General features: G+C 37.2%; 1 protein-coding gene across 1 annotated transcript in view; it reads left to right on the top strand.

Annotated features, from left to right (window-relative positions):
* The first annotated feature begins 442 nt into the window (after nt 1–442).
* Nucleotides 443–27032, top strand: part of fat1b (FAT atypical cadherin 1b) — a 43468-nt gene continuing 16878 nt past the window's right edge. The window contains exons 1-14 of the mRNA XM_016292002.1: nt 443–512; nt 2876–6076; nt 7878–8192; nt 9132–9193; nt 11444–11758; nt 12089–12299; nt 13838–13903; nt 14145–14284; nt 16174–16449; nt 16545–16755; nt 16900–20958; nt 22992–23188; nt 23362–23515; nt 24423–24656. Of these exons, the coding sequence (XP_016147488.1) occupies nt 443–512; nt 2876–6076; nt 7878–8192; nt 9132–9193; nt 11444–11758; nt 12089–12299; nt 13838–13903; nt 14145–14284; nt 16174–16449; nt 16545–16755; nt 16900–20958; nt 22992–23188; nt 23362–23515; nt 24423–24656 (9511 nt within the window). The remainder of the gene's footprint in view (nt 513–2875; nt 6077–7877; nt 8193–9131; nt 9194–11443; nt 11759–12088; nt 12300–13837; nt 13904–14144; nt 14285–16173; nt 16450–16544; nt 16756–16899; nt 20959–22991; nt 23189–23361; nt 23516–24422; nt 24657–27032) is intronic.

Below are 27032 nucleotides of genomic sequence, written 5' to 3'. Positions count from 1 at the left end.
AATGCAAATAACATGTTAGAGCGAGATGGAAAAGCAAAAGCGTTTTGCTCACAGGCTTATCCAATATATATCCTCCCACTCATGAACGATCGATGCGACGCTTACAGCTTCCACGCTGTGTGTATCATCTTGTTGCGAAGCAAGTGCCAATACAGTCAAAGTTGAAACTGTGCTGGCTACAGGGTTTGCGTTCTGTTGTTTTTCATTAAGGAGAAAATCTGGCAGTGAATTATTGAATGGATGTTAAAAACTCTGATAAACAATTCTGTGAACATACTGTACAGTCCAACAAAGCGCTGAACTAACAGGCTACTTGTGTGTTATTGTGTAGTTATTCATTAGTGATGGAACAGTATTCTAAAGTGTTACCGAATTATTATCTCAATCTTATCGACGCTTTACTTACATATCTTTCTATCACGTCTTTCTGTAAATACAGATCATGAACAGTCCATACAACTATGACATCACAGAGGCTGATCCAGACAGACTGTCCTCTGAGGAGCGGAGCGGTAATGATCCAGCATCAGTGAGGCACAGAAACACAAGCGCTCTCCGCCTCATGTGGAGTTTACGCGGCAGCTTCATTTGGGAAATAGCCGATCTGAGATAGCTATGTGTGGATTACTTCTTAATTTAGACAAATAGCCTATTCTTTTGCAGCGATGGTAAGTAAAAACTAAAGCCACTTTTGTTCTCAAAAACAGCTATAGTTACAATACAGGTAAAGTTAGTCGCATTTGCTTTTTTCTTTTGTATAATACTGGGTACTGTAATTTAATCAGCTGTCGCGATGAACGTCTGTACAAATCGCGATCTCTACATGAAGATGATCACGAGACGTGTGCATTTACATTAACAATGAGCTTGTAAGAACAAACTTGAACTGAGTCTCTCCGTGCATGCACTTTATAAACTCTTGTACGCGAGCAAATCATCCGGATTAATTTTCAGTTATTAAAATACCGATTAAATACCAGTGCATTTTCCTCATTTGATCTAATAAAATATCTATCTAAACTGCATCTAATCATTTTAAATAATACGAACGTATAACAGAATACAGGGGTCTCACCCTGAGGGGGGTTCAATTCAATCAATCAGTCAATCAAATATATAAATAAATTAGTTTAAATAGCCTATTGTATTATCTTACGTAGATTTAACACTTCTGTTAAGAAAATGAGAGGGACGTCCAAATTCACTGAAAAAAAAAAATATATATATATTTTAAAAGTTGTAGCCTAAATAAAAAGAAATATTGAAGTACGTTTAGCAAGAAAATAATATTTCGGCTTTTCTATTTCAAAATTTCCCATCTAAATCATTGTGTTACATCTCTTTGTAATTATTTGTGAAATTTACTAGCGGTTTCTGTGTGAAAATTGTTTCAAAACTAATTCCTGAAATAGTAGGCTACACTCTTAAAAATAAAGGTGCTTCACGATGCCATAGAAGAACCTTTTTGTCTAAATGGTTCCATAAAGAACCTTTAACATCTGAAGAACCTTTCTGTTTCACATAAGTTTCTTTGGGGCAAAAGAAGGTTCTTCAGATTATAAAAAGGTAAGGAAGAGATGGTTCTTTAAAGAACCTTTGACTGAATGGTTCTTTGTGGAACCAAAAATGGTTCTTCTATGGCATCGCTTGAAGAACCTTTTGAAGCACCTTTATTTTTAAGAGTGTATGTAAAAAAAATACCTGAATGACATAATGCACGTGCTGAGATTGTGAAGTGTGCAACCTGTACACTTTGCCATCACATGAGGCCATGTACTGACGAGAAGCGAGAAAATAAAAATGGCAGAGAACTGTTTCCAGGCAGCTGAAGTGTTAGTGCAATCATCACCAAAATCCTCGTAACTTGTACTTACTTCATCAAAAAGTTAATGGTTGAAATCAGTGGCATACATGCTCCGAAAGTATGACTTAAGTATTTGTTCTAGATTATATGTGTATTTACTATATTAGCCCTTAAATAATGATTTTATATTTTATTTTATATTCTACTTTTTTAATGGAACAGTTAATTGAACTTTTTGATTATGTGTGTGTGTGTGTCTGTGAGAGAGAGTATATCATATTTGATGATACATCAGGCTTTTTTGGCTCATACATATAATATAGGATATAGATATAGATTAAAAATGCTGATAGTTTGTAAGGTCTCGAAGAGCAATGCATTTTTAATGAAATCAGTGAGATCATTATAACAGTGTAGCAGGCTAATTTCATAAAATGCATTTAAATATCAGTTGTCACTCTATATCTCCAAATAATTTGTCTTTGTAAGATGGTATTTAAATGCTATAGTGTTATGATCAAAGCTCTGTAGTTTTATTGTAGGGGCAAAACATATAATGCAATGCAGTACAATAATGATTACAAATAAATGTAACTCAAAAGCCTGATGTATGTATCATATTTGATACTGACATTTTAACATGATTTTTTGATGAGAAATAATGTATTGCTAGTCAAGTAAATCCAAGTTGCTTCAGTCTATGTGTTCATCTTGAAATATTATTAACAATATAAAAGTTATTGTAATGTTTTCACCACATAAAATCAGTAGATTTCACAGCAAAAAGACATGTATATCACAACCTAAGGGGGGACATTTTTAGTATTATACTAAAAGGCCTTTTATTTGCTAAAAAAGTACATATATCAAATTTGAAATAGTAGGCTTTATAGAGTAAAATTTGACATTAGTGTTGAATTGATGCATTATTGTGATTTTTTTTGTCATATTTACAGTATTTTCTTCTACCTGTCACTCTGTTCTTTTTTCAGTTGACTCTGTAATCACCTGTCACAATGGGTAAATCCTGGACTAGTTGTCTTTTAGTGCTGTTTATGTGGACTTGCTTAGGCGCCCAGCAAATGGAAGATGCATTGTCTTTTCAGTTTACTCATCCACTTTACAATGTAATGATATATGAAAATTCAGCAGCAAAAACCTTTGTTGAATGCCCCATAAAAATGGGTATTTTTATGACGAACCAGTCTTGGGACATTTGGTACGTAATAGAATCCGGGGACCATGATAATTTATTCAAAGCTGAGAAGTATGTTTTGGGTCATTTCTGTTTCCTGCGAATAAGAACCAAAGGAGGGAATTCTGCCACTCTTAATAGGGAAGTAAAAGACCACTATCTACTGACTGTAAATGCTATTGAAAGACATACTGGTGCTGAAACACAAACACAAGTTAAAGTGCAAGTTCTGGACACAAATGATCTCAGACCTCTTTTTTCACCGACTACATATAGTTTTTTTGTACCCGAAAACTCAGCCATCAGAACAAGCGTAGGCAGAGTTTTTGCCACAGATGCTGACACAAGCACCAATGGAGAGTACTATTTCAGCTTCAAAGAGTGGACTGACATGTTCTCCATTCATCCTACTAGCGGGGTTATAACTCTGACAGGCAAGCTGGATTACTCTGAGGTGGCTCTTTATGAGATTGATGTGTTGGCTGTAGACAGAGGTCTGAAGCTCTATGGGAGTAGCAGTAGCACGGCAAAGCTAAAGGTGCATGTGCTGCAGGCCAATGAACATGCACCTGTCATCACAGCTGTCCCCTTAACTCCATGGAACGCAACCAGGGATCCCACTTATGCGTATGTGACTGTGGAGGACGCCGATGAAGGGCACAACGGCGAGATTGCCTCTTTGAGCATCGTAGCTGGAGATCCGCTCCAGCAGTTCAAGGCCTTCAGAACAAACCCTAGGAGCAAAGAATACAAAATCAAGGCCATCAAAGAAGTGGAATGGAAGGGTTATAGTTTTGGGTACAATCTTACATTGCAGGCCAAAGATAAGGGGAATCCTCCAAAGTTTTCCTCAGCGATAATTGTGAGGGTGAAATCGCCCAGCGAATACACAGAAACTCCTACATTTGAGAAGAGCGTCTATAGAGTTACTCTCAGTGAGTTTGCGCCTCCTCACTCTCCTGTTGTTATGGTCAAAACTGTACAAAAACATTCAAAGATTAATTACTTGTTACAATTTAAGATGCAACAACATGAGAATCCATTTGTCATTAATCCAAACACGGGCCTTATCACCACCATGGCACCTGTAAAAGCAGAAAGTGTCTGTCAATATGAATTTGATGTTGTTACGAGTGACAGACGAGCAGTGGCCAAGGTAGTCGTCAGTATAAGCGATGTGAACAACAATGCCCCTGTGTTTCAAAAGTCTAATTATGAAGCCAGTATCGCTGAACATGTGCCCATAGGGACCAGTGTCTTGACAGTCAGTGCTACCGACAAAGACGATGGCGAAAATGGCTATGTCACCTACAGTATTGTCAATATAAACAAACAGCCTTTTGTAGTGGATTATTTCACCGGTGTCATAAGCACCGCAGAGGATCTAGATTACGAGACGATGCTGAGAAAATTCTCCCTAAGGATTCGGGCATCAGACTGGGGCTCCCCTTTCCGCCGTGAGGCAGAGACTGTTGTTTCAATCATTCTCACCAACCTGAACGATAATAAGCCACACTTTGAGAATATCGATTGTGATGTTACTGTGCCAAGATCTCTAGGGGTCGGTGAACAAATAATAGTGGTGTCTGCCATCGACGCTGATGATCTTGGCGTAGTGCAGTACAGAATTGACAGTGGTAATAACATGAATCTTTTCGAATTGGATTCCAGCTCAGGGGTGCTGACACTTAAAAAGTCGCTGAGGGATGGCGATGCAGCGAAACAGTCTTTCCACCGCCTGAAAATAACTGCCAGCGATGGAGAAATATCAAGTAACCCTATGTTCCTAAATCTAACAGTAGTTAGTGCTTTTAAACATGTCCGCTCCAAATGTGCAGAGACTGGTGCTCTGAGAACTTTAGCCGGGCTGCTGCTTTTTGGCTCTAAACGACACAGTCAGAAAGAAGCAGAAGATGAATTGGCAGACATCCATTCTGTTAACCGCCACACTCCACGTTTTATAGAGTCCACTCCAACTGTAATAGAAGTTAAAGAGGACCTTCCTGTAGGGACAAGCGTAGCACTCCTCAGAGCTGCCGATTCAGACTCTGGCTTCAATGGGAAATTGCTTTTTGTGATCTCAGGGGGAGATTTTGATAGTCGTTTCACGATAGATTCTGACACAGGGTGGCTTAAAGTTTTCGAGCCACTTGATCGAGAAACAACAGACCACTACACTCTCAACATCACTGTTTATGACCTTGGCTTACCACAGAAATCCTCATCTCACATGGTAAATGTTAACATTTTAGATGTAAATGACAACAGTCCAGAGTTCCTTCAGTCTGAGTATTCAGTGGATATAAGTGAAGACACTGCTATGGCGACAGACATCATTCAGCTTGAAGCGAAAGATAAAGATTTAGGGGTCAATGGAATGGTTAGATACTCGTTTCTTACCAAAACAGACAAATTCGTCATACATGAAAAAATGGGGATTGTAACTGTTATGGGTCCGTTAGACAGAGAAGCCAATCCGTCGTTTGTTTTAAAGGTGGCTGCTTTTGACGCTGCAATTGATGAGCCTAAAACGGTATCAACAGCATTGTTATACATTAATTTGAAGGATGTGAATGACAATGCCCCTACATTTATACCCCAACAATACCATATCAGAGTCAGAGAAGACATTCCAGTGGGCACCTTGGTGCTCTGGCTTGAAACTCACGATCCTGACCTTGGCCTGTCTGGACAGGTGAGATACAGTTTAACAGATGGGGAAGATGGAAGCTTTCAAGTGGATAAAATGACTGGAGCTGTGTATGTCTCTCAGACTCTTGATTTCGAAACAAGACAAGTATATAATCTGACAGCAAAGGCCAAAGACAGAGGCAAGCCGAACCCTTTATCCTCATCCTGCTTCATTCATGTGGAGATTGTGGACGTTAATGAGAACTTGTACCGCCCGTCCTTCCCATTCTTTGTGGACTGGGGAGCTGTGAGTGAGGACACTTCAGGTGGCACTTCTGTTCTGAAAGTTACAGCTCACGATGAGGACAGCGGCAGGGATGGAGAAGTTCGCTACTCCATACGAGGAGGTTCAGGCCTTGGTGTGTTCACCATTGATGAAGACAGCGGTAAGTTCATTAGTCTTCTTGCATTTTTAAAAGAAAAAATTAAGAAAATTAAGCCTGGTTCATTAGGTGCAAGGATTCAAAACAAATAAGTCATCAGTAAGTGTTAAGGAATCTACAAACTACATCTAAAAATATATTATAAGGAAATAATGGAGGCTTGTAAATTGTAAAGTGCATTATTTATTTATTTGGTATAGTATGTGGAATACTTGTTACTGAACACTTATTGTGACTTTTCTTTTTTTCAGTATTAATATTAACTGAATGCCCTACTACGTGTTTGGACACTTTAAAATATTGTGCTTTGCACTGTGAACATCTTTGCATCACAGCAAAATATAAAACCAAGTGTCATTTATATTATAAATACTGTATAAAAATTTCAAGCAAAATATTTTGCCAAAAAATAATAGACTTTAAAATAACATTGTATTGTTCAAAATTAAGAAAAAAAACCAATATTTGGACACTTTCTGGACGTCAGATGTTAGTGGAACATGTTCACAGATAATGTAATGAACTACAGTATACCTGTGGTTCCTCTGATAGGACCTGAGGAGAACTGGCTTCGTATATCTACTAAAAATCACCTTGAGATCAGTTATAAGCAGTGTTGGGGGTAATGCATTACAAGTAACGCAAGTTACGTAATCAGATTACTTTTCAAGTAACTAGTAAAGTAACACATTACTTTTAAATTTACTATGAAATTTTTGAGTTGTTGCAAGTTACTTTGTTTTCTCATTATTGACCTCATGTTGAGAGAAATTGTGAGTGAGGTGCAAAGGCACTTTCTTCAGCCTAAGACTTGTTAATTTTGGTGTGAAAGGGCCTTTACAGTTGCCAAAAATTATTTTTTTTTTTTTTGTTATTTCAAATAAATGAGCAAGTCCAGTTCAGGTGACAAAAATTACGTAATGCATTACATTCCATAAAAAGTAACTTAGTAATGCAATTAGTCACTTTTTTATTGAGTAATGCAATATTGTAATGCATTACTTTTAACACTGTAAATCTGTTAAATGGCTTAGTGAACTGAACAATAAAGTGGTGTTACTGTGGTGTCTGCATATACCATTTTAAAATGTTTTGTAACAATTTTATCTAATGTAATGAAATTAATTTTAAGTGTGGCTGAAGTGTCCAGTACATTTCAGGGCCACTACATGAATTTTTAACAAACAATGCTGATTGCATTTGTACCACAGTGCTATCTAAAGACATGCGAGAGAGACAAAAAGAAAAAGAGAGAAAAAGAGGGAAAAACAAAGAGCGATGCTGGACACTTTCACCCTGAGGAAAGAGCTTATCAAGTTTTACTGGAGTTGTAGAAGCCATACTGCTACCTTTAGAACAAAGCCCACAGCGTGAAAGCAGACACTGCTGAGAGACAGACAAACAAAAAGAGCGGCCTCATCTCCATTTACCCTCTTAATCACTCCATATTTTATGCACAATGTCTGCCCTTTACACATTTAATCTTTTATGCAAATGTCTGCGTTATGAATTCTCAATTCCCTGCTAGATAATAGATCCATTTTTTGCTTCTATGTTGATTACAGTTTTCATTTCAAAAGAATATTATTAGCGCTGTGTCAGTCGTTCCTACTTTGTATGCTTAATTTCTGCTCCATCCTTATCTAGGCTTCAGAGTTTACAATGCAAAACTCTCAGTACCATGTGCCACGGTTTTATTGCAGCTCTATTGGTGCTTTCTCAGTCTAAATATTTAAAGTGCCTTTTGTTTTTCAAGTGCTTAACATGTAGTGCAACATGTTCCTTCTTCTTTTCTTTGTCACAGGCATAATAAGGACACAAGAGATCCTCGATCATGAGACTTCTAATCATTACTGGCTCACAATCTATGCTACCGATCAAGGAATTGTGCCACTTTCCTCATTTGTGGAGGTCTACATCGAAGTTAAAGATGTTAATGATAATGCACCGCTGACATCAGAGCCTGTGTACTATTCTTCTGTATCTGAGAACTCTCCCAAAGACGTCTCTGTCATCCAGATCCAAGCATTTGACCTGGACACAAAATCAAGCGATAATCTCTCATATAAAATAACCAGTGGAAATCCACAGGGATTTTTTGTCATTAACACCCAGACAGGTAAGTTGAGACCTCTCATTAAAATCGGCCTATGGATTTGTGTTTTAAAAATGTCAATTGTTTTTTATTTTAGCATGATTATAATGATGAGATCTTTAAAAAAACATATGCTCTATTTTCTGGGTCTGTGTTATTGAAACAATGTCCTTCGTGTTTCATGTGCAAAAAGAAGCAGCATTGAACATTTAGTAAAGAGTAGAATATTTAAAACATTTTTGAACCCTGTATTTGAGTATATACACAAATAGAGATCAAATTTTCTTAATAACTTCAACATTTGAGTGCTCTCCACACCTGTAAGGGAGATCAGAATCAAACATTTATGAACAATAACATCAATGTTCATAAATGTACATGTAAATAACACATATGCTATATAAGGTTTGACATGAAATCTTTCTTGAAGTTTTTCATACAGTATATAGACATAATTGATATTCACACCAGCTGGTTAATTACCTTCACTGAGCAGCACAAGTAATGAATGCAGCTAATTAATTTGACGCGTCAATTGATTTCTCCTCCACCAAATTACTTGCCACACTCAGTCAGCTCAGCTTAAAGTCTCAACAGTGCAAGTAAAAAAAGTTTTTCAAAGGATTTCCCTGCCAAAGTCAATCGAACAAACTGAACTTAGTTGGTACATTTAGAACTGAATGTTTTTCTGGGAAAGAATTGTGACTGTTCAGATAGTGTTTCAAGGAACAGCAAGCACAGTACACTCTAATGTATGACTCTATTTGCGGTTTTTTTCCCTATAGGAATTCAATATAAAGGAAACACTCTCTGAGGAGAATACAAAATTTAGGATAGATTCATCTGTCATGCCTGAATGTTTCTTTTTTGTTAGGGAGAACAGCTTGAATCTTTTATTGCTGATAGAAAGATTTCTCAGTCAGAGGAAGAAACACACTGAACTATACCATTTGTCATGCACAGGGTTGGTGACAACAACAGCTCGGAAACTGGACAGAGAAAAGCAAGCAGAGCATCTTCTTGAAGTAAGCTGCACACTTTAACTGATGACATTGTATTTGGAAAAGACTTAGTCCCTATGACTTCTATTTTCCACAGAGCATAAAAGGAGAATTTTCATGCTCCTTTTTCCCTTACAACAACAGTTCACAGTGACCACACGTGTCAAGCTCCTAAAAGGACACAGAAGAATTTTTAAAAGTAGTCAATGCACTTTTAAATGCACTATGCTTTGTCTGATTTGTGAATGACAACAGAAGACAAATGACACAGTACAGGTTTAAAATGACATGATGGAGTGCAGTGCTGGGTAGATTACTTACAAATTGTAATCCGTTACTGATTCCAAATTACATGACACAAATTGTAGTTTGTAACATAATCCAATACATTACACATTTTGATAATATAATTGGACTACTTTTAGATTACTTTTAGATTACTTTTGACTTTACTTTTGACTTTAGATTACTTATCACTTTGATTTAAATAATCTTCTCAATCATATTGATATAAAAATACAAAGAAAATATATTCCATTCGTGGTTATTACCAGCATGAAGTGCATTAAATATTACATTACATCAAGGTTTCCCAAAATGGGGTTTGTGATTTTAACTGAATTAATTATAAATAATTTTGGTTACACTTTATTTCGATAGTCCACTTTAGACATTTTATTAACTTGAAGTAACTTTGTAACTACATGTCAACTACATGTCAACTAATTCTCATTAATTTGCAACTAGATGTCTACTAACTCTCAGAGTAGACTGTTAGGGTAGGTTTAGGGTTAGTAGAATAAGTTGACAAAGAAAGTGTTAGAAGATATGAAGCAGACAGTCTACTAATACTCTACTAACTGCTAGTTGACATGTAGTGTAAACATGTACTTGTAAAGTGGACTATCGAAATAAAGTGTTACCATAATTTTTTGCTATTGTCTGAATATGTAATCATGTAATCATTAAAAAGTAACTGTAGTCTGATTAAGAGTATTTTAAAATGTGTGTGCACTGAGCACTGATGGTGTGTCAATAATTTTCATTTTTGGGTGAACTGTTCCCATTGAAGAGATATTGACGTTTACAATTAATTGAATGCATTTTATGCCTCCCTCATATTTACTTTGGCAGTAGTTTCTTAAGCGCTCAGGCATGAGATCTGTTTTTTCTTATAAACAGATCACTGTTTCGGATGATGGCAGCCCATCCAAGTCTACAGTGGTTCGTGTGATAGTCAGCGTATTGGATGAAAATGACAACAGTCCCCAGTTCTTGGAAAAGAGCTTTAAAATCAAGCTGGTGGAACGACCAGAGGCAGTCGAATGGGAGCCAATTTATCGAGTGATTGCTCATGACAGAGATCAGAGTCCCTCCTCTGATATCACATACACGATCGAGGAGGATGAAGAGCACGGGAAATTCTTCATTGAGCCCACAACTGGGTTTGTGTTCTCCAAAGAGGCTTTTTCAGCGGGGGAGTATCATATTCTCACAGTGCGTTTATTTCAATTCTTAGTCTTCTAACGGTGTTAGACTTAATAGAGGTGTATTTGCGGCTTCAGATTGAATGTGCACATGCCACTTCATATTTTTGATCCAAGTAGATTTTGAATGCATCTTCTGAAAAATTATATTTGGTTACACTTTATTTCGATAGTCCACTTTAGACATTTTATTAACTTGGTTACACTTTATTTCGATAGTCCACTTTAGACATTCTATTAACTTGGTTACACTTTATTTCGATAGTCCACTTTAGACATGCTATTAACTATAAGTAACTTTGTAACTACATGTCAACTACATGTCAACTAATTCTCATTAATTTGCAACTAGATGTCTACTAACTCTCAGAGTAGACTGTTAGGGTAGGTTTAGGGTTAGTAGAATAAGTTGACAAAGAAAGTGTTAGAAGATATGAAGCAGACAGTCTACTAATACTCTACTAACTGCTAGTTGACATGTAGTGTAAACATGTACTTGTAAAGTGGACTATCGAAATAAAGTGTTACCATAATTTTTTGCTATTGTCTGAATATGTAATCATGTAATCATTAAAAAGTAACTGTAGTCTGATTAAGAGTATTTTAAAATGTGTGTGCACTGAGCACTGATGGTGTGTCAATAATTTTCATTTTTGGGTGAACTGTTCCCATTGAAGAGATATTGACGTTTACAATTAATTGAATGCATTTTATGCCTCCCTCATATTTACTTTGGCAGTAGTTTCTTAAGCGCTCAGGCATGAGATCTGTTTTTTCTTATAAACAGATCACTGTTTCGGATGATGGCAGCCCATCCAAGTCTACAGTGGTTCGTGTGATAGTCAGCGTATTGGATGAAAATGACAACAGTCCCCAGTTCTTGGAAAAGAGCTTTAAAATCAAGCTGGTGGAACGACCAGAGGCAGTCGAATGGGAGCCAATTTATCGAGTGATTGCTTATGACAGAGATGAGAGTCCCTCCTCTGATATCTCATACACAATCGAGGAGGGTGAAGAGCACGGGAAATTCTTCATTGAGCCCACAACTGGGTTTGTGTTCTCCAAAGAGGCTTTTTCAGCGGGGGAGTATCATATTCTCACAGTGCGTTTATTTCAATTCTTAGTCTTCTAACGGTGTTAGACTTAATAGAGGTGTATTTGCGGCTTCAGATTGAATGTGCACATGCCACTTCATATTTTTGATCCAAGTAGATTTTGAATGCATCTTCTGAAAAATTATAGAATATTTTGTCAATTTTCATAATTAGATTAAATAACATTGTAGTTTAAATATTGTGGAAGAAAACAACCATTAACATTAGTTTTTACAAGGGGAAAAAAACAGTATATCCCCTTAAAAAAATAGGTTCTTGACATGTCTAGTCCTCTATGTCAAGAAACAAGAGAAAACACTCCCACTGCTTTCTTGCAGATTAAAGCATCAGACAATGGGAAGCCTTCAAAGTCGTCCATCTGTCGGTTGCACATTGAGTGGATTCCAAAGCCTAAGCTGGCTAAACAACCGCTGGCGTTTGAGGAGATTCCACTCTCATTCTCTGTGATGGAGAATGATCCAGTAGCCCATATGGTGGGAGTCATCAGCGCTCAGCCACTTGACTCCCCTGTATGGTTTACAATCAAAGGTAAAGATCTAAAACTCTACAATCAGCCTTAAAAGAATATCTCCAAAAATTAATATTCTGTCATCTACTCACCCTCATGTGATTCCAAACCCATATGACTCTCTATCTTCAGTGAAGCACAACAGGAGAATTTTTCAAGAGTATGGTGGTCTCCTCTATTTCATGCAATCACTATGAATAGGGATTGTAGCTTTCAAGCACCCCAAAAGTGGTTCTTGACATGTCTAGTCCTCTATGTCAAGAAACAAGAGAAAACACTCCCACTGCTTTCTTGCAGATTAAAGCATCAGACAATGGGAAGCCTTCAAAGTCGTCCATCTGTCGGTTGCACATTGAGTGGATTCCAAAGCCTAAGCTGGCTAAACAACCGCTGGCGTTTGAGGAGATTCCACTCTCATTCTCTGTGATGGAGAATGATCCAGTAGCCCATATGGTGGGAGTCATCAGCGCTCAGCCACTTGACTCCCCTGTATGGTTTACAATCAAAGGTAAAGATCTAAAACTCTACAATCAGCCTTAAAAGAATATCTCAAAAAATTAATATTCTGTCATCTACTCACCCTCATGTGATTCCAAACCCATATGACTCTCTATCTTCAGTGAAGCACAACAGGAGAATTTTTCAAGAGTATGGTGGTCTCCTCTATTTCATGCAATCACTATGAATAGGGATTGGAGCTTTCAAGCACCCCAAAAGGACAAATAAACATCATTAAACTTTCCATAAAAGTGCCTATATGACTCATGCACATTTAAAACCTACTAATTAAAGTCATACAGTAGCTTTAAGTAAAAAGCAGATTAAAATTTAAGCCATTATTCACTGATAATGTTCCTCTCCAGTGGTCTGTTAAACGCTATAAAAAGTCAATGAGTTAAACTCCAATACTGAATAATGAACATATTTAAGTATTGTGAATTGATTCATTGAAAATATATGACGTTTACTCACCTTAATATTGCTTCAAACCTGTATGAGTTTCTTTCATCTAACAAAAGAACATATTTTATAGAATGCCGGTTGTTTTGCATCCATACTATGGTAGTCAATGAGTTTCAGTGTTGCTTAAAAATATCTCATACAGTCTTGGAATTACATGAGGGTGAGTAAATAAATTTTTGGGCTTTTAACTTTATTTAAACTCCAGTCTAATCCTCACACAATGTTTTTGAATGGGTTCAGAAGACAAATCACTTTTATGGTGCTTTTTGAAGTTTAAAGCCTTAGTTCTCATTCACTGCAATTACATGGGGGAAAAATTATAATTGGAACATCATCAGGATTGGAATGCTATGAGGGTTAATAAATGGAAATAAATTTTTTGGGTGAATTACTCCTTTAAAAGAAAGCAATAAATACAATGTTTAGTCATCTTTTGTCTTTCTTGATGTTTCAGCTCCTTAGAGTTCAATGTTTATTTGATCTTCAATAACCCACCCTTGATTTTGCCCTAATCAGCTTTCAACTAACTAAATGTTTTTTTCCCCTTCTTGTCTGCCTCCTCTGCTTTTCCTGTTTTCTATACTTTCTTCACAAGGAGTCACACATGTTAAAGAGGTTTTTCACATCCTACAGATGGCTTGTGACCTGAACTGTACAGCAGGTATCTGCTGATAAATAGAAATATCCCTTCTTGTTTTTTTTTTGCAGCTCTTACATTATTTCCTATCACATCTTCCAGAAAGAGTTCTGAATTTGCATTCTGTGGAGAGATCTTGCAAATTATTTACTTTCTTTGAATGTTTGCTACTTTAATAGCTGATGCAAATTATACATTATGCAAAAATGACACCTGTTAGTGAACAGCGTTAAAATGGAACCACTGTCTGTATTTGTATGAACAGGTGGAAATGCTGATGGTCGCTTTGACGTGGAGAGGGCGAGTGGCACAATCATCATCGCTGGCGCTCTAGATGCTGAACGGCAGTCAAATTACAACCTCACTGCTGAAGCAACAGATGGAACAAGATCTATCAGCACTCAGGTGTTTTGTCTTTAATGGCACTTACCAAGAAATTGCCCATGTATTTATAAAATTGGAGCGGTTGAATAATGGATGGAGGATAAGAAAAATGATTCACATCTTTGCTTTTGACAAAGATTGTATACGCGTGCACCTGTATTGTGACAGGATAATTGTTTTGTTGCTTAGTATTACCTATATATTCCGTCACTGCTCAAATTGCAAAAACCTATTTAAAATGAACAAGATTACATGCCACACAATGAATGACAGATTTGAATTTCTCAGAAAGAAAACATATCATTTTGCTTTTTCCTAAACGCTTGATATCTTAACCTCTTGATCACGTTTCTAAAAAAAAATCCCAAAAAATAAAGTAGTACAGATTTTAGTTGTATCCATTTCATTTCTTTGTCTTCCTACACGTGACATTCCAAATCGAAAGATCAAGTTTAATCTCAATAGAACATATTCAATTTCATGTCAAAAACATGATAACTCAACTAGCTGGAATGTACCCTCCTCCTGCATATTGCAATACTAGACTTGGCTGGAGTCAGGCTCTCTGGCTGTCTTTCTAATGTACGGGTTGGCTTTGTCCTTTTGTCATGGTGTGAACATACCTCTCCTTGGGCGATACCTGCATGTATCAGCCAAGCCAGCCAGCCTTATCAGGTCACAGTGCGAGATTCATCCATCAGTGTGAGCAGACCCAGAGGCAAAGAATGATGTGAGAGGGAGTAATGTTTTAAAAGAGAGCTCCGTTTCAGCCCTCAGCCCATCGCTCCTGTTGCAGAGAGCATGCCCTCCAGGAGATTGCACTCAGTACAGTTTGTCATCCCATAATGGGCTTCTTACTTGTGGGCAATTTCAGAGTCTGTGTGAATTACAGATTTTCATAAATGTGACTCTCTCTGTGAAATCCAGGCTAAAGTCTCAAAATCTAATTATGAAATAACAAGCATCAAAGTTTGATTTCAACCATTAATTTCACTATAATTTCAATCTTTGACATGGCCTTACTCAGTCATTATTAAAGATATAAAGGTTACATTTTCAATGAATGTTCTTTACCTTATGAAGGATGATTTTATGTAGAAAACAGTAAATCACAAAAAATTACTTTAGCTGGGTTTTCACAGAGAGGGTCACAAATTTGTGTCTCAGGTCAAATAATATGCACTGGGTGCTCTTATGTTCTGGTTGTTTGCGCAAACACACATTCTCCAAAAAACATGAATGCATTTACAGTGTGATGAACTTAAACTGGGGATTTTGGACATATGCTATGATTTTGAAGAAAGTACTTCCTTAAAAGCAGCTTAATTTTTCCCATTTGACTCTCAACTGATCTCACTGCCACTATGGTTACTACAAGAAATAATATATAATATATAATATAATGTAGTATAATAACTTTATATCACTTTATATATATTACTTTTTATATAATATAATATAATATAATATAATATAAATGTGTTAACTCTATAAAGCCTGACAATAATAGTCAGAAAAATGTATCTAAAGCCTGATGTATCATATTTGATGCTTACATTTTCTCATTATTTTACTAAAAACGGCTGTATTGATAATCAAGTAAACCTGAGTTGCTTTAGTCCAGTAAGTGTTCATCTTGAAATATCACTAATAATATAAAAGTTATTCTTATGTTTACTTTTAAAAAAATCTATAGAAATTTCCCATCAAAAAGACCTGAAGGGCGGTGTTTTCATAATTAAGCTAAAAGGCCTTTTACTTGGTAAAAAAGTATAAACTTATTGTAAATTGTGTGTAATTTAAAGACCTTAGAAATTTGTGAATTAAATATGATACAGTAGGGCTTTAAAATGTTATTATAAATGCATATATGCCATATTTAACTGTGTGGATTGTAATTTGTTAAACAGGTCATAATTCACGTTATTGACACAAATGAACACCGCCCCCAGTTTGGACAAAACCAATATGAGATAAGTATTCCAGAGGAAACTCAGCCTGGTATGAAGATACTGGAAATAAATGCAACAGATAAAGATGAGAAGAACAAATTATCCTACACACTGTTGAGCAGCACAGACTTATTCAGCCTGAAGAAGTTTCGTCTTGATCCTGCAACAGGCTTTCTGTACATCGCTGAAAAACTGGACCACGAAACCATGCACAGACATATCCTCACATTAATGGTAAGGCCATGTATAATATTCTTTGTCCTTTACACTAAGTACTAGAAGAAAAACTGCTGCTGGTTGTTACAGTACAGTATGTCATATTATTCCAGGTTAGGGATCAAGGCGTGCCTGTGAAGAGTAATGTTGTGAGAGTGATCATCAACGTGGAGGACAGTAATGACAATGCACCATGGTTTACTAGCTCTCAGTACACCGCCCGTGTATTTGAGACAGCTGCGATTGGTTCATCTGTGTTACAGGTCACTGCTCTGGACAAAGACAAAGGCCTAAATGCTGAAATCCTCTACAACATAGATTCAGGTACAGCACAGCTCTACTAACACTGCACTATTATTAACACTGTATTCTTTATACAGATAGAATTGCTGTATAAATTGCCAGTGAGATGATCAACGCAATTATAATATTTCTTAATGCATCTTTTCCCTCTTTCTGATGGTATAGGAAATTATGGAAATTCCTTCAACATTGATCATTCTTCAGGCATTGTAACAGTTGCAAGAGAACTTGATCGTGAATACAAAGACCAGTATGAATTGGTAATTAAAGCATCAGATAAAGGAGAACCTCCTCTCAGTGTGGTTACAACCGCCAAGATCATGGTCACTATTTCGGATAATACCAAGCCAAAGTTCCCCTTCAGTTCAATATCAGCTGAAGTCAGTGAATCTGTCCCTGTTGGGAGTTTTGTAACTTTAGCTTCAGCCTTCAGTCAATCAACCATCTACTATCAGATCGAAGAGGGAAATGTGAACAGCGCGTTTGACATCAATCCAAACTCTGGTGCTGTCATCACACGGAAAAAACTGGACTTTGAAACCCTTTCGTCATATAAACTGATTGTGCAAGGTTCAGACATGGCTGAAAGGTCAAGCAGTGTCACAGTAAACATTCACTTAAAAGATGAAAATGACAATGCTCCTGTTTTCACTCAACCTGAATTTACTGGCCTCATCAGTGAGTCAGCCATTGTCAGAAGTGTAGTTCTGACTTCTCAGAATGTTCCGCTTGTTGTTCGTGCAACAGATGCAGATCAGCACTCAAACGGCAGGCTTGTCTATGAGATTATGGAGCCATTTGCTCATAACTATTTTTCTATCGATTCTGGGACCGGAGCTATTCAAACTCTCAGCAATCTGGATTACGAGCAGAGAAAGGTGTTTGTCTTCCGAGTCCAGGTCCATGACACTGGAATGCCACGTTTGTTTGCTCGAAACACTGCCAATGTGACTATATACGTCATTAACATCAATGATTGTACTCCAAAATTCACTCAGGATTCATATGAGACAACACTCCTCCTTCCAACCTACAAAGGAGTTAAAGTAACAACAGTAAAGGCTACAGATGAGGACTCACTGCCAGACACCAAACTGCGCTTTGAACTTGTAGATGGCAACATAGGGAACAAATTCATGCTTGATCCAACTTCAGGTGATATTTTTGTGCAAAATGCCACACATTTGCGGAGCAGGTACAGACTGACAATCCAAGTCTCTGATGGAAGCTTTACTGGCACTGCAACCGTTAAAGTTAGTGTTAAAGAAAATAAAGGTCACAATCTGAAGTTTACTCAGGAAATTTTCACCGCCTATGTGCAGGAAAACTCAGCAGAGAAGAAAACCCTGGCAATTCTCTCTGTAGTTGGAAATAGAGTCAATGAACCTTTGTTTTATTCTATTCTCAACCCCAACAGCAAATTTGAAATGGGTCGCACATCTGGAGTGCTCTTCTCCACAGGCATCCCATTTGATCGTGAGGAGCAGGATTTGTTCGAAATCTTTGTGGAGGTTACAAAAGAGCCAAAGTTAAACAGTACCGCCCACGTGCTTGTGAGAGTGCACATTGAAGATGTGAATGATAATGTCCCCGTCTTTGTAGATCAGCCCTATAATGTCATTGTTCCAATCGACAAAACCGTGGGTTCGGTTTTCAGGAAGGTGACCACCGTGGACAAAGATATGGGCAGAAACGCAAAGGTTACGTACCATTTGAAAGGACATGATAAATATTTTCAGGTAAGCCCTTCTGGAGAAATCTCTCTTAAGAGACCTCTTGAGCTCAAAAGCGTTGGCAAATTCGTCATTAACATCACCGCACAAGACGGAGGTGAATCACCACTGTTTTCAAAAGCAGAGGTTGTTATTTCAGTGGTAAACAAAGCTACACCAATGTTTGAAAGACCTTTTTACGAGATTGAAATCCCTGAGAATGTGCAAGAACGTACATCTATATTGCAAGTCGTAGCCAATCAATCTGCAGGTCCTTGTACAGTCTACAGCATCTGTGGGGGAAACCCATTCAATCAGTTCTACATTGATTTCAATTCAGGACTCATTGAAGTCATCCGGCCATTGGATTATGAGGCTCATCCTGCATATCGGTTATGCATCCAGGCGACAGACTCTTTAACTGGGGCCAACTCTGATGTTTTTGTAGATATCATATTGGAAGACGTCAATGACAATGCACCCAAATTCGAAGCGGCAGTGTATAACATCAGTATCTCTGAATCTGCTGTAATTGGAACCTCGGTGCTACAAGTGGTAGCCATGGACTCTGACACAGGAAGCAATGCAATATTGTTTTATCAGTTGTATGAAAAGGATGGAGCCACTTCAGATCACTTCAGAATAGATGTTGAGAGTGGAGTCATATGGACTGCAGGACTATTGGACCACGAAACCCAATCACAGCATGAACTTATTGTAAAAGCACTTGACCATGGAGCATTTCAGCTGTCTGCTGAGGTCCAAGTGATCATATATGTAACAGATCTTAATGACAACCCACCTGTTTTTGCACACCAGCTTTATAATGCCACAATAAGCAAGATTTCTTCTCCAGGGCAGCTTGTGACCTGTGTTAAAGCATATGATGCTGACAGCCATGGAACCAGTCAGCTTGAGTATGCTATTTTGTCTGGAAATGACAACAATATCTTTGCCATTGATGCATCAAGTGGACAAATTGTGATTGCCAACTTCAGCCAACAGTCTCTTGAGCACTTCTACAGCTTAATTTTGTCAGTAACTGATGGTGTTTTTAGACGTACTGCTGAGGCAAACATCTATATGATGGGCGAGAACAGCCACAGCCCATCATTTACCCAGGATGAGTATGTTATTGAGCTCGCTGAGAACTCTCCAGTTGGTACGTTGGTTGGACAAGTTGAAGCCACTGACAAAGACCCAGGGATATTTGGACAGTTGACATTATTCATTGTAAATGATATCGCCAGGGATAAATTTACCATCAACAATGATGGCCGGATTTACACAGTAGAGAGTTTTGACAGAGAAAACCCAGAGGAGAAAACAATTAGCATCAGTTTAATGGCTCAAGATGGCGGTGGTCGATTAAGCTTTTGTACTGTTATTGTAACTCTCTCTGACGTAAATGACAATTCACCCAAATTCAGGCTTTCAGAATATAAAGTTACTGTGCCAGGAGATGCTCCCAGTGGTACGACAGTGATCAAAACATCTGCAGTAGATGAAGATGACGGAAGTAATGCTGACATAATTTACACTATTGACTCTGATATAGGGCACTTTGAAACTAATCCACTTAGTGGTGCAATTGTCACAAAGGAGAGTCTAATTGGGCTGGAAAATGGCCTCTATTCCTTTCTTGTGAAGGCTAAAGATTCTGGAAGCCCACCAAGGCAATCTGTTATTCCCGTTTCAATTAGAATAGTCCCCCCTGAAACATCAATCCCAAAGTTTGCAGAGCCGTCACTGTGGCTGGAGCTTTCAGAAGACCTGGCTGTCGGAAGTGAGATGGATATCTTCCAAACCGAGAACAAGCGGCCTGTGATCTACAGCCTTGTTGGCGGGAACACTCCTGAGAGTAACAAAGATGATGTCTTTGCTATTGACAGCAGTACTGGAAAGCTTACACTCACAAAAAGACTAGACTATGAAACTATTAAACGTTATCAGCTTGCAGTGCAGGTCAGAGATGCTGAATATAGGATGGAAATTGTCTCAGTTATAGATGTGAGTATCCATCTCAAGGATGTCAATGATAATAGCCCACAATTTGAGTCTTACCCCTACCAGTCATATATTGTTGAAAACCTACCGAAAGGGACTTCTATAGTGCAGGTCAAGGCAACCGATCTGGATTCCTGGCTGAATGGTCAGGTCACTTATACTCTGCATGAAATCCAGGAGCGGTCTGACGTTCTGGAGATGTTTGCAGTGAACAGTGAGTCGGGCTGGATAACCACCCTCAACGAGATAGACAGAGAAAAGACAGACCGATATCGAATCACAGTGCTGGCCACAGACCAAGCCCAAGGGCTACAGATGACAGGCACTACTGTTGTAGAAGTGACAGTTGTGGACACAAATGACAACCCTCCAAAATTTCCTGAAGCAGTTTTTAAAGGCACTGTGAGAGAAGATGAATCCACACCAGGCTCTGTTGTTACTATTCTCAGCTATACTGATTCTGACAGTGAGGAGGTCAACAGGAGGTTCAGCTGCTTTATCACAGGTACACTGTCCTTGTTACTAAGTGAAACCAGTGAGATTCATAAGATTGAAGAGATCACCATAAATGTCATAATTTACTCTCCCTCATGCTATGTGATATATGGAAGCCTGTTTCTGCCACTGACTAAAAAAAAAGGAAATTGCAATGTTTTATTTCACAATTCTGACTTTTTTCTCACAATTCCGAGTTTACATCTTGCAACTTCAATGTTTTTTTCTCAGAATGGCGTGATATAAACTTACAATTCTGAGAAATAAAGTCAGAATTGCGAGATATAAACTCACAATTCAGATTTTTTCCCCCCAGAGTTTACAAAATCTAAATAAATAAAAAATAAAAATAAATATTTTTTCCCTCAAAATTGAACTTTATAACTCGCAATTAATCTCACAATTTGAGAAACAAATCTTAATTGTGAGAGAGAAACTTTGAAAAAGATAAAAGTTAGATTTGCGAGTTTACATCTCACAATTCTGAGACAAAAAAGTCAGAATTGCGAGTATATATCTCGCAATCACGAGATGTAAACTCGCAGTGCAAAAAGAAAAGTCATAAGTGAGAGATAAAAAGTCGCAATTACCTTTTTTATTTTTTATTCAGTGGTGGAAACAGGCATCCGTAATGACATGTTTGTTCCTGTAATCTAAAAAGAAGAATGTCCATATAGTTCAGACTGCCCAGAAATCAAACCATACAGTGTTCCTCAAATCATTGGTCATCTAAATTAACGCTTGCCTAAATATAAAGAAAAAAAAAGTTATAAATGTGACATTTCTGTTGTATTATATGTAATTTATTGTCATTTATTCCTGTGATGGCAAAGCAGCCAGTGTTGAGTGTCACATGATCCTTCAAAAATCATTCTAATAAGCTGATTTGATGCTCAAGAAAGGTTTGTTATTATAATTAATGTTGAAAATAGTTTCTGCTTAATATTTTTGTGTAAATTGTGTTAGATTTTTTCAGGATCCCTTGATGAATAGAAAATTCAAGGGAACAGCATTCTCCCTCAAAATTGAACTTTATAACTCGCAATTAATCTCACAATTTGAGAAACAAATCTTAATTGTGAGAGAGAAACTTTGAAAAAGATAAAAGTTAGATTTGCGAGTTTACATCTCACAATTCTGAGACAAAAAAGTCAGAATTGCGAGTATATATCTCGCAATCACGAGATGTAAACTCGCAGTGCAAAAAGAAAAGTCATAAGTGAGAGATAAAAAGTCGCAATTACCTTTTTTATTTTTTATTCAGTGGTGGAAACAGGCATCCGTAATGACATGTTTGTTCCTGTAATCTAAAAAGAAGAATGTCCATATAGTTCAGACTGCCCAGAAATCAAACCATACAGTGTTCCTCAAATCATTGGTCATCTAAATTAACGCTTGCCTAAATATAAAGACAGTTTAATTTAAGATGTTTATATTGTGTGAGTTAAATATTATGCATCATGAACAGCATTTTCAGTTTTAGGTGAACTATCCCTTTATATTTGACAACCCTAAAAATACATTGTGTCAATTTTTTCCCCCTTTTTTCCTTCTTGACCGCCTAAAATCCCTTTGCAGCCCCCAGAACCAGTTTGAAACACTTTGTCTAAAGCCATATGATAACTTTTGTGTGCGAAACAGACCAAATTTTTGTGGTTAGGTGAACTATCCCTTTAAGGAAATTGGTATTTGCATTTCAACATGGTAATTTTGTGAGGTATTTATTTATTAACCTTTGGATAGTTAGCAAAGGTATTACAGAGCTAACGCCAGAAACTCAATTGCTGGATGTTATGAATAATCTATGATATGTATATGAGTGTTCTGTATTAGACAGAAGCTGATTAGAGATATTCAGAGCATCTTGTTATTGTCCTCAGTTTCATTACATCGCCTGATTAGTATCTTGTATGCAGCTAGAAATACAAGGAATCCCCAAGCTGTTTAAAATGATGCTAAACGCATAATGATTTGACTGCTAATCTCCTTATTAAATATTTCTGATTAGACCAAAGTAAATTTTTCCTCGTTTAATGTATTCAGGTGGAGACCCGCAGGGCCTGTTTGATGTGAAGCACACAGATGGTGTTTGGGTGGTCACTGTCAGCAAAACCCTGGACAGGGAGGAGAGAGATTTCTATCTTTTAAACATCACAGCCACCGATGGAACCTTTGAGACAAAGGCTACCGTCGAGATCACTGTCCTCGATGCAAATGACAACAGTCCTGTTTGTGAGAAGGCATGTTGTGTATATTCATTAGCCCCTGAGCTCTTATTCTGAACTGTGCAGAGAACTTTGAATTAATACATTTTAGACACATTACGCATAGACACATTTTTCAGAGAGAATTTCTTTTTTACAGACTGACTTTTGCAGTGTCAGTTTGAACTGAAATCCACTTTTGTTCTCAGGATGTGTATACTCAAACTGTTCCTGAAGATGCTCTTGTTGGAAGACAAATTCTTCAAGTCTCAGCCACTGATGCAGATATCCAGTCAAATGCGGAAATCACGTACCAGCTGAGTGGCAGTGGAGCTGAATCATTCACAATTGATGCCAAAACAGGTAAAATGAGCAAATGGGAAATATATAGCCATTTAGCCTGCATTTTTATCTAAAGCAAGAAGTTAAGTGTCTGATTCAAGGACATAATGGCAGTAGCTCATTGATCACTCCTTGCCTGGTTCAAGCCCACAACCTTGTGTTTATCATTCCCGATCGGTATCGACTTTAATGCGTTCAGTGTGTAATGTGAATAGCAATTTTCCTAATACCTATTGTTCCAAATCCGCTTTACATTGAACAGTCCCTTAAAACCCCCCAAAAAGCAAAAAGCCAAACATGACAATGGCAAGGAAAGAGTGTTTCCATCCTTCTCTTGCCAGCATGTTTAAAGAGTACATATAAATGTTTTAAATTAAAACTACTGTTCAAAAGTTTGGGGTTGGTAAGATTTTTTTTCAAGTTTTAAATTTTTTTTTTTTTATATTTGTTAATCTAAATCTCTTATGCTCGCTAAAGCTGTATTTATTTTGATCAGAAATAAATAGAAAAAAAAAAAAAAAAGTTATAAATGTGACATTTCTGTTGTATTATATGTAATTTATTGTCATTTATTCCTGTGATGGCAAAGCAGCCAGTGTTGAGTGTCACATGATCCTTCAAAAATCATTCTAATAAGCTGATTTGATGCTCAAGAAAGTTTTGTTATTATAATTAATGTTGAAAATAGTTTCTGCTTAATATTTTTGTGTAAATTGTGTTAGATTTTTTCAGGATCCCTTGATGAATAGAAAATTCAAGGGAACAGCATTAATTTGAAATAGAAATATTTTGTAAAATTATAAATGTCTTTACTGTCTCTTTTGATCTGTTTATTGAATCCTTGCTGAATAAAGGTATTAATTTCTTTAAAACATACTGACCCCTAAACCTTTCAAGAGTAGTGTATCTATTCATATTTGTCTTCTAGGGGCAGTGAGAACACTGGTAACCCTGGACAGAGAGATGACAGATGTGTTCAACTTAACTGTGCGTGCAATGGACGGAGGCAATCGTTTCTGCCAAGCTTCTGTGTTCATCACTGTCGATGACGTTAATGACAACGCCCCCAAATTCACATCTGACCAACATCACATTAGTATTTTTCATAATACACAACCTGGGACATACGTGGCACGACTAGAGGCCTTCGATGCAGATATTGGTATGAACAACTTTTCAACATGACAATTTCTGTTGTTTGTGCAAACTCCCTCATACAATCATGAAGAACAATTTGTTAGATTGTAGTCTATTGTTCCAGCAGTGTGTATCTTGATTGAAGCAGTTGTTGCATCAGTAGTTATTAGTCTGTGCCATCTTTTGCTCTGTGTGTCATTTCATCACTCTCATCTTCACTCAGTGTGTAGCGTTCTCTGACAATAGAACAATTGAATATAATCTTTGCTCCTCGTGCACAATTGTCTTTGCTCCCTGCGAAGGTAACAATTACTTTCTTGCAGTGGTCTGCACTCTGCAGATAATTTGAACTTCCTGCCTCGGAATTAAAGTTCAGATCACTTTTTTCTCCTTTGTAACATCCCAAGTGCCTGTTGCTTGTTTGATCTTCAAATTTGTAACATTTCAATTATTTTTGTCCATCTGGGCTTCAGTCTCAACACTAGAAGATGGCGAGATGTCCGTCTTCTTTGTTCTATTGTTCCAGCAGTGTGTATCTTGATTGAAGCAGTTGTTGCATCAGTAGTTATTAGTCTGTGCCATCTTTTGCTCTGTGTGGCATTTCATCACTCTCATCTTCACTCAGTGTGTAGCGTTCTCTGACAATAGAACAATTGAATATAATCTTTGCTCCTCGTGCACAATTGTCTTTGCTCCCTGCGAAGGTAACAATTACTTTCTTGCAGTGGTCTGCACTCTGCAGATAATTTGAACTTTCTGCCTCGGAATTAAAGTTCAGATAACTTTTTTCTCCTTTGTAACATCTCAAGTGCCTGTTGCTTGTTTGATCTTCAAATTTGTAACATTTCAATTATTTTTGTCCATCTGGGCTTCAGTCTCAACACTAGAAGATGGCGAGATGTCCGTCTTCTTTGGTCAGATGAAGTTACGGGCACGCTTTCCATTCTCTTCCACATCATTACTCTTTAAAGCTTGGTCACTTGAAGGCCTGTCTGTCTTGCAAACACTATTGTGGGCACTAATGACTAAAGTAAACAACTACCCGGATAGATGTCTTGTAATTAGTGGTTCTTTCAGAAATTACCATCAACAAGATGTGTTTGGGAGCATTTGCTGATTGGAGGGGAGATTGTGAAGTGATTCATTTCAATTCACTCAGCTGTCATCATAGGATTTTCATAGTCGTTAATTAGTCAGAGGCAATTAGGCTGGACGACCGGGCGACACCAACAACAAGGTCTGCTCTCATTGCACTAATGAACAAGTATGTATTTGTATATAAACTGCCTGTCTGTCTTGCAAACACTATTGTGGGCACTAATGACTAAAGTAAACAACTACCCGGATAGATGTCTTGTAATTAGTGGTTCTTTCAGAAATTACCATCAACAAGATGTGTTTGGGAGCATTTGCTGATTGGATGGGAGATTGTGAAGTGATTAATTTCAATTCACTCAGCTGTCATCATAGGATTTTCATAGTCGTTAATTAGTCAGAGGCAATTAGGCTGGACGACCGGGCAACACCAACAACAAGGTCTGCTCTCATTGCACTAATGAGCATATGAACAAGTATGTATTTGTATATAAACTGCAAATTAACCCAACAAGAAGCAATCAGATCATATCGTTTTTGCATCCCTTGGGTTTTGTTGCAAGTCAGGACACTCTCAGAAAATGTTATCATTTCAACCCACTCAATTTAAGTCTAATTTTTGAACTTGTTTACTCTGTGTCTTTATTTGAGGCTGCGTTTTTGTCATGAAATATCATGAATTTAATCACAAAGAGCATAAATCACAGCACAAATCACTGTTTCTCTTGTTTACAATAAGTTTGAAATGTATTTTTGTTGCCAAAAGCCGAAGGTTTATAAAGGGGTCACTGAAGGTACACATACTGCATGGGTCTTTTGAGAAGATTATACTGTAAAACATTTACAACTTACATTTTAATATCACTTCAGCCTATCAACTAGTTAAACAATTTACTAATGATCTGTTCAACATTTTTTTTTGCCTTCAGGAAAGTAGCACTGTAAAATGTAAACAAAAGGTTTGTAATTATATTATTCAGAGAAGAAATGTAAAAATGCTATAGTAAAAACCTGTTAACCGAGTTAACTGTAAGTTACCTGACCATATACAGTGAAAACTGTTAATAGTTTAACATCGCATGTAATTTTACAGTTAAACTGAAGTAAAATCTGTGAATTAACATATAGTTTACCGTGAAAAACTGTGAAAGGACATTCTCAGAAGTCTCTGTGTGAGACATCATTATTTTTTTATTCAAATAGTTTTATTTCTTGCTTTTGTCATCATAACGTACATTGGGATGTTTCGTGTTACACTTTCTGTAGTTTCGTGTTACACTACTGTTTATGACCAAGTGCACAGTCT

Source organism: Sinocyclocheilus grahami, unplaced genomic scaffold (genome assembly GCF_001515645.1).
Source record: "Sinocyclocheilus grahami isolate Dianchi unplaced genomic scaffold, SAMN03320097.WGS_v1.1 scaffold279.1, whole genome shotgun sequence".
Lineage (NCBI taxonomy): Eukaryota > Metazoa > Chordata > Actinopteri > Cypriniformes > Cyprinidae > Sinocyclocheilus > Sinocyclocheilus grahami.
The sequence above is the reverse complement of the archived record's forward strand: the minus strand, read 5'-3'. Positions and strand labels throughout refer to the sequence as shown.